Source organism: Muntiacus reevesi, chromosome 2 (assembly GCF_963930625.1).
Source record: "Muntiacus reevesi chromosome 2, mMunRee1.1, whole genome shotgun sequence".
Taxonomy (NCBI): Eukaryota; Metazoa; Chordata; class Mammalia; order Artiodactyla; family Cervidae; genus Muntiacus; species Muntiacus reevesi.
Genome location: NC_089250.1, coordinates 221,341,409 through 221,352,482, shown reverse-complemented (window position 1 = coordinate 221,352,482; position 11,074 = coordinate 221,341,409). Strand labels below are relative to the sequence as shown.

The following is an 11,074-nucleotide window of genomic DNA, read 5'->3' as shown; positions in this document are numbered from 1 at the left end:
CATCTGAGTAAGGCAGGTCTCTGAGGTCTAATGCCTGATGATCTGAGGTGGAGCTGATGTAATAATAATAGAAATAGAACGCACAATAAGTGTAATGTGCTTGAATCATCCCCAAGCCATCCCCCTACCTGGTCCTTGGAAAATTTGTCTCCCATGAAACCGGTCCCTGGTGACAGAACGCTGGGGACTACTGATCTAAGGGGATCTCGAAAGAAGCACTGATGCTAAAGCTAGTCCCCATGCAGTGCTAGACTGGGCAGATCTTCCTCTGACACTGGCCTTCTCCTCTCTCTCCCGGCACCTCCATTCTCACCTTGTGAACAGAATACAGCCCCGGAGTTGGCGAGGCTCCTCCGTGCACATTGCTGCAGCCAGTTCTGCGACCTTCACCTTGCCCGCTACCCTCTCCCTTGGCTCCATGGAGGACTATCGGGAGCATGTGGACATAAGGGTAACAATAGAAAGAACACCCTTAGCAACAGCCCTTTACAGTTTGCAAAGCACTGGCACACATGCTTTTTCATTCATGTTGCTAACAGTTCTATCAATTAATTAAGCCCATTTTACAGGTGTGTTCAGTGACTTGCCCAAGGCGACCAGCAAAGTGGCAGGCCCAGGCCTTCTGACTCCCCAGGCCACCCTCTTTCCACTGTATAGTGGAATTTCTCCAGCAGCCCTGGTTTAATTAGTCCTTGGCAATGAAGCTCTTCAGACTCCATTCCATAAGTAGGCAAAAGTAAACTCAGGGCTGTTTCCTTCCCAAATTAGGGCACATCTGACTCTCGGCTCCTTGAGCCTCCAAGAAAGCAGACAAACGTCTTTCTCTTAGAAACCTTGTGCCTTTGCTAGAAGAAAGTGTCACACTGTTTATAGTCCAGTAATTGCTCAGCTGTAGCAAGTATGATCAGGTCTCTAGGCCCAGATTTCTGAGGTCACAGCCTTGAAGGTCACACACACACACACACACACACACACCAGGAAAAATAGCAGCAGCTAAAAATGGGGCCCCTTCATTCACCCCACAGGGCAAGGGCCACCTATCCACCCGTCTGGGGAAACCTTTTCCTTCACACAGGGGCCTGGTTATCTTCCAGCCCTTGGGAGCCTAGGCTAATGCTCTCTGTTCTTGGTTTCAGATGATGAGCTTTCCCAAGAGCCCCTTTCCAGCCCGAGGTCACTTTGATGTCAGCGGAACTGTGGGTGGCCTCTCTATGACCAGTCCTAGTGGACAACGCATCCCTGTGAAGAATCTGTCGGAGTATATAGAGGTAGGCTTGGGGTATGCTCAGAAGTCAGGTGGCACTTCTGAATTCTTTTTCAACTTGGTTGGGTCCAAAATTGGCTGGTTATGGAAAAAAAAGACTAAAGAAGAGAATCATTGGAAATCACCTGGTGGTCCAGCAGTTAGGACTCCAAACACTACCGAAGGCCTAGGTTCAATCCCTGGTCAGAGAACTAAGATCCTATAAGCTTCATGGTGTGGGCAATAAAAGAAAGAAAGAGAAAAGAAAAAAAGAAGAGACTCATGAAGAATTATCCTTACCCTACTATAAGCACTGCAAACATTATAATTTAACATAAAACTATATGTATTTATATAGTTGAACATAAAACTATATATTATTTGGTTATATATATGCTGTGATAAAGAATGTTCAAACGACTGGTTCAACCTCTGGTCAGGGGACTAGATCCCACATGCCACAACTAAGATCCAGCTCAATCAAATAAACACATATTTAAAAAAAGAAAAAGGATGGAAGGAATTCCCTGGTGGCCCAGTGGTTAGGACTTGGTGCTTTCACTACTGTGGTCCCAGATTCAACCTTTGAGGTGCAGTCAAAAATTTTTTTAATTAAATAAATAAATAGTGGGTGGAGGGCATTAGTTAATTCAGAGAGTTGATTAAATGGAGAGTGGTTATGAGAAGTTCTAATGTTAGAATAAAGCAGAGGAATAGCAGCAACTAATTGAGTGCTACTGTGTATGTGGCACTTGGCTAAGAATTTTGTACATAACAACATTTTTAATCCTCTCAGTGAGGGCTTCCCTGGTGGCTCTGTGGTTAAGAATCCACCTGCAATTCAGGAGACTGCCTGCAATACAGGAGACCTGGGTTTCATCTCCAGTGCAGGGGACATGGGTTTGATCCCTGGTCTGGGAAGCTCCCACATGCTGTGGAGCAACCGAGCCTGTGTACCACTATTAAGCCTGTGCTCTGGAGCCCAGAGTCATCCTCGTGCACTTTCTGTGCAGGTGTAGCCCTGAGCCAGGGTGCACAGCTTGAGGAGCAGGGGCCGAATAAAGGCCCCGAAGATATGCTCATCCTCATCCCTGAGCTGTGAATATGGCAGCTGACACAGCAAAACGTGACTCTGCAGATGTGATTTAAGTTAAAAATCCTGAAATAGAGAGATGAACCTGGATCACCTGGGTGGGCCCAGTGTCATCAAGAGGTCCTTCTAAGTGGCAGGTGGGTGGGGCAGGGGAAAGGCAGTTTGATGACAGAATCAACAGGTTGGGTGATGCAAGAAGGGGTACATGAGCCAAGGACTGCAGGCACTTCAATAAACTGGAAAAGGCAAAGAAGTGGGTTCCCCCCACCTGGAACCTCGAGAAGGAAACAGCTCTGATAACTGTAGCCCTGTGCAACTGATTTGGGGGCTTCTGGCCTCCAGGGCTATAACAGAATAAACGTGTTGTTTTAAGCCACAAAGCTGTGGTCATTTGTCACAGCAGCCTCAGGAAACTAATGGAAAGAGCAGAGCGCAGGTTGGATTTCAACTCCCCAGGGGCTCTCCCTGATGTTCACAGGCATTCCTGTCCTGGCACACCCTTGATGTGACTGTTTCTGAATACAGATCCTGCTGCCTCGGCTTTCAGAAGGACACAGCGAGCCAACGGTGCTGAACCTGAGCAGACCTGAAGCTCTGCGAGTGAACCTGACGTCAGGCAGCGCGGCTTTAGGGATCCAGCTTCACTGGAGACCTGACACCCCACTCACGCTCAGCCTGGGCTATGGCTACCACCCCAATGAGACCAGCTACGATGCCCAGGCTCACCTCCTGCCAACGGCTGCTCCAGGTAGTCTCACCACCCAGGGCAGCCTCTTGAGTTGCTTCCTGGGGGTGTGACCAGCTTAAAACTTGAAATCAGAGCCATAGAGAAAAAAAAGAAAAAGAAAAAAAAACTTGCTACATTCAGTACTTATTTTTGTTAGTGGTATGATTATTATTATTATTAGGCAATACTAGGTGAACAATTACTATATGCCCTGAAGAAGCTGACAAGCACTCACAGAACTGACCTCATTGCAGTCCTCATGACAGCCCTTGGGGATGGGGATGAATGAAACGTTTACTTTTCAGATACAAACAGAGAGGTTAAGTAACTAGTCCACAGTCACACGGCCGAGGAGCAGCAAAGTCAGAAACTGTGCCTCATCAGGCCAACTCAGCTCACTGAGCTGGGCGTGCCTCCTCCCCTTACTCCTGGGGCATCAGGGAGACCGTCAGTGTCTGCCTCCCTGCCCAGGCACCTGGTGCCCCGCTCCCATCACATTAGATGCAGCTTCCACGAGGCTTCAGGCTGACCTGGACCCCCACCCCCACCCCCCGTACCCACTGCTTCCTGCAGATGAGCTGTCCACGTGGATCCTGAGCCTAGAGGACCTGCATTTTGGAGAAGGTATCTACTATCTGACTGTGATCCCTGAGTCTGACCTGGAGCCAGCTCCCGGCAGGGACCTCACAGTTGGCATCACCACCTTCCTGTCCCATTGTGTTTTCTGGGACGAGGTCCAGGGCACTTGGGACAACTCCGGGTGCCAGGTAAGGAGGGGGAAGCAAAGAAGATGGTAGAGAGTCAAGCCCAGGTCTGTCCCCAGAGCACAAGCTTTAAGCAACATGAGGCATTGCTTCTCCAGAGCCCAGCCCAGGCTCCTGGAGCCCTGGAGGCAGGTGGTTCTATTAACAGCAATCACATCCTTGTCTCAGGGCAGCTCAGCTCTGCCTCCGCGGAGCCAAGGCCTGTGACAGTGTCCTGGTGTCAGACATAGGTTTTGAGGCCATCAGAAGCCATCCCTGGGGCATCAGTGTCTTCCTTCCCTCTTCCATGCCTTTGCACATGCAGTTCTTTCCCTCAGAATACCCTTTTCCCTGACCTTGCCTGCAAAACTTCCATTCCCACTTCGATCTTCCAATCCAATGCCATCTTCTTGGGGTGGCAGATGTCTACAGTCTCCCTCTGCTGGACTTCCATACTCTCCCCAGAACAACCTCCACGTCTAGTTGAATTTTATGACACACCCATCCCAACCCCCTAGATCATATTCCTTCTTTCATTCATTCTACACATGTTCATCAGTGCCAGGCCAACTGGTAGGGATACAATGATGAGACAAACAGTGAGCACTCAGTCTAGCAGAGGACAGACGAGAAGCAAATGGTGCATATGTCCAATGACAGCAGTCACAAGTCTAAGAGGCCAGGTCCTAGCAGAGCCACAAAAGAGGACTCAGAACCAAGATCCTTTGGGGTTTGTTTCTGCTTCCTCTTTGGCTTCCTTGTCAACTCCAGCCTGGCTTCCAGCTGCCACACATGGTAGTTCCCCAAGTGCCAAGAAGAGACAAGGGCTCATTGAGATGTCCAAGAGACAGCATGTTTCCCACGCTTGCAGCCTAAGTCTTTGTACCTTGTGAACGAGACCTGAGGGTGTTGCCATCTTTAAGAGTCCTCACTACCAGTGACTCGTCTGATCCCCACGTTGCTGACACAGAATGCCCATTGCAGACTGCCCTGAGGCCTGAGGCTCAGAATAGGATGGTACAGGGGCTGGCTGCAAGGACTCTGCCACTGGACAGACTTGGGTCCAATTCCATGTCATCAGCACTTGCAAGATGACCTTGGACAAGGCCCCCCACCTCTCTGAACTTTCCCATCTGAAAATGGGGATAAAGGATGGCTGCCACTTACCACAGGGTGGGACCTAGACCAGGTTATAAGTATAAAGTACTTAGCGTGGCACCTGGTACATAGTAGGTGCTCCACAGATGAAAGTGACTGTTGTGTTAGACACTCTGGGTTGAGAGGGAGCATGAGGACAGACTGAGGGAGGACCACTTAGCTAAATGTAAGTTACTGGAAAGTTCCTAGCTTTTGGGTGGAGTCATGGGTTCCCAGGTGCTTACACATTTTTAAGAATATACAGGTACTAATACACACACACACAAATGTGGGGCATACAAAAGTCATGGGGAATGTGTCATATTACCAAATTATATTAACCCAATACTGTGAACCTGATGCTCATTATAGAAATAGATGTTGATACAGACGGGTACTGATACAAAGCCATCTGGAATAGGAAATAGCAACCGACTCCAGAATTCTTGCCTGGGAAATTCCATAAACAGAGGAGCCTGATGGGCTACAGTCCATGGGGTCGCAAAGAGTCAGACACAACTGAGTGCACACGCACGCGCGCGCACACACACACAGAGCCATAAATAATTAAATGGGGGAAAAATAAGTAAATGGGATCACCAGTTTTGGATGGAAAAATCACCACTGTCTATTCTCTAAATAACCAAAGAAAGCTCCAAATCTGTGAACTGCAGACCTTATCAGTGGAGTAAAGGCAGAATTATTGCAAGGGGTTTGAGAACTTCTTTATATATTTTCTCAAAGGATACTAAAGGTGGAGCTTCTGTCATGGGGGAATCTCATGAAGAGTTTCTGGTTTTTCCAGATTAACTTCTGGTTTTCAAAAGGACTCTCATGCTGGAAAAGAGTAGGAAAGCCACTGCCCTCCAAGTCTTTGTGAAAACCCAGGAAAGTAAAACGTTAGGCATAGATCAGGTCTGGCCCCTGTGCGCCTAGTGCTGAGGTCTTGTCAGGAGCACTTGCTTGGAGTTCTCTGAACCAGCCCCACCCCTCCTGGGTGTGCCAAGGGTTCCCGACCCACAGCTGATGCAAAACACTGATCAGGATTGGGAAACAGTAAGCAAATATGGATGTGAGACCCACGTGAACTCTGTCAATAAAACAGTTGACGCCATAGCTGTCAGAGGGGTCAGCCTTGCCAGGAGGTGTGTTAAGGGTAAAAGATAAGAATTATCTGCTGAGGCATGTTTGGGCTGCCACAGGTTTTTCCTCAGCAGGTGTTGAGCAAAGAACTTTCCACATGTCAGTATTTTCTGTTGTCTCCTACCTTACCACCTCATGGGGGACCCTGGAATGAAAAAGTAGTGCTGAGTTGTGGGTCTGAATGAAATCTTCACCCTCTGAATAGCCCTGGGTGGACTGCAAGCTAAGGAAGGCCTTAGCCTGCAAGAGAAGCCTTGTCACTAAGTGCACAAGATGAATTAAGAGCCAGATAGAGAGCCCTCCCCTGCCCCATTCCTGTCTCTCTCTCCCCTAACCTCAGTCCCCATACTACAAGGACCCCGAGCCCAAGCTCTATCTACATGCCCCATTTCCCCATGTTTTGCCATAGGAAATAGCAACCCACTCCAGTATTCTTGACTAGAAAATTCCAAGGACAGAGGAACCTTGTACGCTACAGTTCATGGGGTCGAAAAGAGTTGGACATGACTGAACAACTTCACTTCACTTCTTTGCCACTCTTGTGCCCGTCAGTGGCCACACCAGTAGCCAGTCCTCCACAGAAGGACGATCCTAAGGAATGGGTCTAGGCGGGCCCTGGAAGAGAGAATTCTGAGGTCCAAGTCCCCAGACCACAGTCTAAAAGCGGGGGGTCCCAGGGTAAGACATTAGGTAAGACAAATGAGGCATCTGGAGTGCAAAAGGGGGGGCTCTTCCTCAGGGTCACCAAGGATCTCACCCTGGTCCTCGCTGGGTTGTACGTGCTATGGTGGGCATGTTCCCTCTGCCCTCACGACTCTTCATCCTGTGCGCAAGGGCACAGCCCTAGGACGGCTAGAGTGAGACCCTTCAAAGCATGGGCCTGGGACAGGGGTCACAGGTCCCTAGGTCTAAAGTGGGTAAAATTTAGAGAATTCTTTTCTGTTGCTGAGAACCAGCTTAGGATGTGAATATTTGTCCTTCCTGTTTTCTTGCCATGGTTCTCCTGATCTCTGCTGTTTTTCACTTCAGTATAAGACAACCCACTGTCTCAGTTTGCCTGGGACTCAGGGGGCTCTCAGGATCTAAGACTTTCAGTTTGAGAAACAGAGAGGTCCCTGGCAAACTGAGATGAGTTGGTCACCCTGAATGTTCTCTCAGCACCTTGCCCGTTGCCTGGCCTGGAAGGAGCACCCCACAAATACCTGCCCGGTGAGGGAGCACCAGGTGGGAGAGAGGACTGGAAAGGACACACACCAAACATGTGGCAGTGGCTGCTTCTGGAGGCTGGCGGACAGAGGGCGTTTTGGTTTTACCCTTTATACTTCCTATCCAAAAAGGCAAAGCAGATTGGCAAGATGGACATGGTCACTCACTGAGAAAGACAGGTGCAAAAATGCTTTTTACAGACATGTGTGAGCATTAGGTCGCTCAGTCATGCCTGACTCTTTGCGACTTTACGGGCTGCAGCCTGCCAGGCTCCTCTGTTCCTGGAATTCTCCAGGCAAGAACACTGGAGTGGGTAACTATTCCCTTCTTCAAGGGATCTTCCCAAACCAGGGATTGAACCTGGGTCTCGGGCATTGCAAGCAGATTCTTTACTGTCTGAGCCACCAGATGAGCCCATCACAAGACATAATTCACTATATTTAAAGATAAATGTTTAACTAAATAAAAAAGCCCAAAGAGAATCCTGAAGCTGGCCTTCAGCAGTCTCCCAGCCCTTCCCAGGACAGGATCCACCCCTCACTGCTCTCCTCCCGTGGGCAGGGAAGATACGCTCCCCAAGTGCTTTCACCAGGGCCTCTTTGGGGTTGCAGGTGGGGCCGCGGACCACCCTCTCGCAGACCCACTGCCTCTGCAACCACCTCACCTTCTTTGGGAGCACGTTCCTGGTGATGCCCAACGCTGTGGATGTCCGCCAGACTGCTAAGCTCTTTGCCACCTTTGAGGACAACCCTGTGGTTGTGACCACTGTGAGCTGCCTCTGCGTGGCCTACCTTCTGGTGTTGATCTGGGCGAGGAGGAAGGATGCTCAGGATCAAGCCAAGGTGAGGTGGCACGATCCACGGGAATGGCAGTGGGTGAGCAGTCCCCTTGCAGGAGCTCCAGAGAATGGAGCCCTGGTGGGGAGCTGAGGGGCCAGCTGCAAGTCCAGGCCTTGACCCCTGGAGTCATCTCTGATAAGCTGGCCCCTCAGCCTCTTTACCTGTAAAATGTTCTTGTTTATCAAATTATCAGGAGGATTATAAAACTGACCACTTATTGAGGATCTACTATGTGCCAGGTACTATTCCCACTTAATGCCCACAATAGCACCAAGGTGGAGGGTACTGATGTTGAGAGTCCCCTAGACCACCCTCAAATTCAATGATTTGCTAGAAGGAAACACAGAACTTTAAAAAGCTATTATCCTCATGATTATGGTTTATTACAGTGAAAAAGTGCAGATTAAAATCAGTAAAGGGAAGGGTCCAGGAGAGATCAGGCAAGAGATTCTAACTGTCCTCTCCCCATGGAGCCCTACAGACAGATGAATTCTTCTAGCAATGATGTGCAACAGCACATGTGACATACTGTCCAAACCCTGGTTTTACTAGGGGTTAGTCTCATAAGTATGGCACCTGCATGACTGTTTTTAGTCTGCAGCAACCACTGCCCCTCTTCCCTGCCCAGGTCAGACTGACAGAGCATGGCCCAAAGGTCTCACCACAGATCAGACTGTTAGCACATAATGCTTAGGGCAGCCTGAGGCCCCGGGTAGTCAGACACCCTGATCATGCAGAATATTTCAAGGACTTAGAGGTTATCTTCCAGGAGTTTGCCAAAACCAGTCCTTTCATTGGAATGTGTGGGGTTTGAACAACCCAGGCCTGCACAGTACCTCTATCATTTTACAGAGGAAGCAAGAGAGGGGCAGAGAGGGCAATTATCTAGTCCAAAGCCACCTCCCAGGAGCCAGAATTCAAACCCAGATCTGCCTGATAAGTCAGGTCTGAGGGTAAAAACGAGATCAAACAATAACCAATTGTGACAACAAAGTTCTGATTCTTTTTCTGATACATGCATCATATCTGACCCATAGGAGCCTTCAATACACACTCACAAGTGAGTGAGCACATAAATGAATATAAGAATGCACTGAATCTTTCAACATTGCCTACCCTCCCTACATAGAGCAACACCTCTCAGGATGTGAATGGTATGAAACCTAAAAAGATAATAGTTTCCCAATTTATACTGTTGTATTTGATTTGTCCAAAGGGTTTAACACTAATATTTTAAGTCCCTCAGCTGTGGGTTGGTTCCTGGGGAGCAGACCAGATGGAGTTGAATATGCAGGGTATTTATCAAGAAGTGCTTGGGATCAGCCCCGGGGCAGGGAAGGAAGAAGGTAGGATGGGTAGGGGGAGAAGTCAATTTGGGATGCAGCCTATTGACAGTTGATTGACCCCTTGAGGAGCTCTGGAATTGTCCTGAACTATGCTGAGAAGCCCAGGTCTTGATCTTTGGCAATGCACCAATCTGTCCTTAGATATCGGCTTCCCTAGGAGGTGCATGACTTTGACAGAGATGACTTGCATCCCTGACAACACCACCTTGGCAACTGAGAAAACAGCCCTCCGCTGACAATAGATCTGGGCAGCTCATCACTGCCCAGCCCTCTGTAGCCTCTGACCAACTCCAGCTATTTATTTTTTGCTAAAACAACATTCATTCTTTTTAAATTCCCTTAGAGGCACAATCTGGTTATCAATGTTATGAGAAATCATTTATGAACCGAGTTTGTATTTATCAGTTCAAACATCAAACATTCTCAGCTTAATATCAAGTTCATTTCCAATTTGACTACTTTGGGTCATACTTAATAATGAGTGTATATTTTTTATTTTAAAAGTTTTGGTTTTCACTTGAAACCCTGCTTTTATAAAGAACAGTTCTTATCTGATGCAATGACTCAATAGCAGACATAATTGTGCTTCCCCCCTTTAATTGTCATGAATGCCCAACTCACTCCTGGCTACATGTGTGGTGGATGATCCCACAATGTCATCCTTCTGTCCAGGTAAAGGTCACAGTGCTGGAGGACAACGACCCCTTTGCTCAGTACCACTACCTGGTGACAGTCTACACCGGACACCGGAGGGGGGCAGCCACTTCCTCAAAGGTACTTGACTCACAAGACCCCTTGGTCAATTAGCATGTACCACCCAGCAATGTGTTTGCCAGTTGGTTGTTGAGTTACTTTAGCACACTGGATTTCATTGTGGGGTTTTTTTAAACTTCTGCTTTTTTGGAGAAAAGTATCTTTTTGCTAGACAAAAATAATACCCTAAGCCTTAATGCTTAAAAAGATAAAGGAGGAATGAATTAAGGGAGATCTGGGGTCTGGTGGTGCTTCCCTGGTGGCTTAGTTGGTAAAGAATCTGCCTGCCAATGTAGTAGACGAGAAAGATGTGGGTTCAGTCCCTGGGCTGGGAAGATCCCCTGGAGAAGGAAATGGCAGCCCATTCCAGCATTCTTGCCTGGGAAATCCCATGGACAAAGGAGTCTGGCAGGCTATAGTCCATGGGGTTTCAAGAGTCGGACACTACTTAGAGACTAAGCTGCCACCATCACTGTACCCACTGGTCTTCTCATTTAGCTCTACCAAAGGATAACTCAAAGCTAGTTACCTGCACTCAAACTGCTCACGTATGCAGAACAGTCATTAGACTGCCAGCAGTGAATAAAGGGGAAAAAAGAATTTTTAGGAGAAAGGGGAGAAAAGAGAGAAACAATGGCAACCATTTGAATAAGAACCTCGAATTATATTTTTGAGGAAAACAGATTAGCTGGCATCCAGCTAAGAGGTCAGGCTGTCCTTGAAAGGCTGACTAAAGGTAGTGAAGCCGTGATTTCATTTGTCTATGGATTCTCCAAAATCCTTAAAAGTTTAGTTGTGGAGCACACAGCAGGTTGTTTCTGCCATCTCTCAGCATCCTTAGTTA

The 11,074-nt window shown here is 48.1% G+C and overlaps 1 protein-coding gene across 1 annotated transcript in view; it reads left to right on the top strand.

The window, feature by feature from the left end:
* The window catches only part of LOC136157432 (polycystin-1-like protein 2), a 107,081-nt gene that overhangs the window by 59,810 nt on the left and 36,197 nt on the right, over positions 1–11,074 (top strand). The window contains exons 20-25 of the mRNA XM_065919327.1: positions 325–451; positions 1,137–1,268; positions 2,862–3,084; positions 3,637–3,830; positions 7,904–8,134; positions 10,150–10,251. Coding sequence (XP_065775399.1) covers positions 325–451; positions 1,137–1,268; positions 2,862–3,084; positions 3,637–3,830; positions 7,904–8,134; positions 10,150–10,251 — 1,009 coding nt within the window. The remainder of the gene's footprint in view (positions 1–324; positions 452–1,136; positions 1,269–2,861; positions 3,085–3,636; positions 3,831–7,903; positions 8,135–10,149; positions 10,252–11,074) is intronic.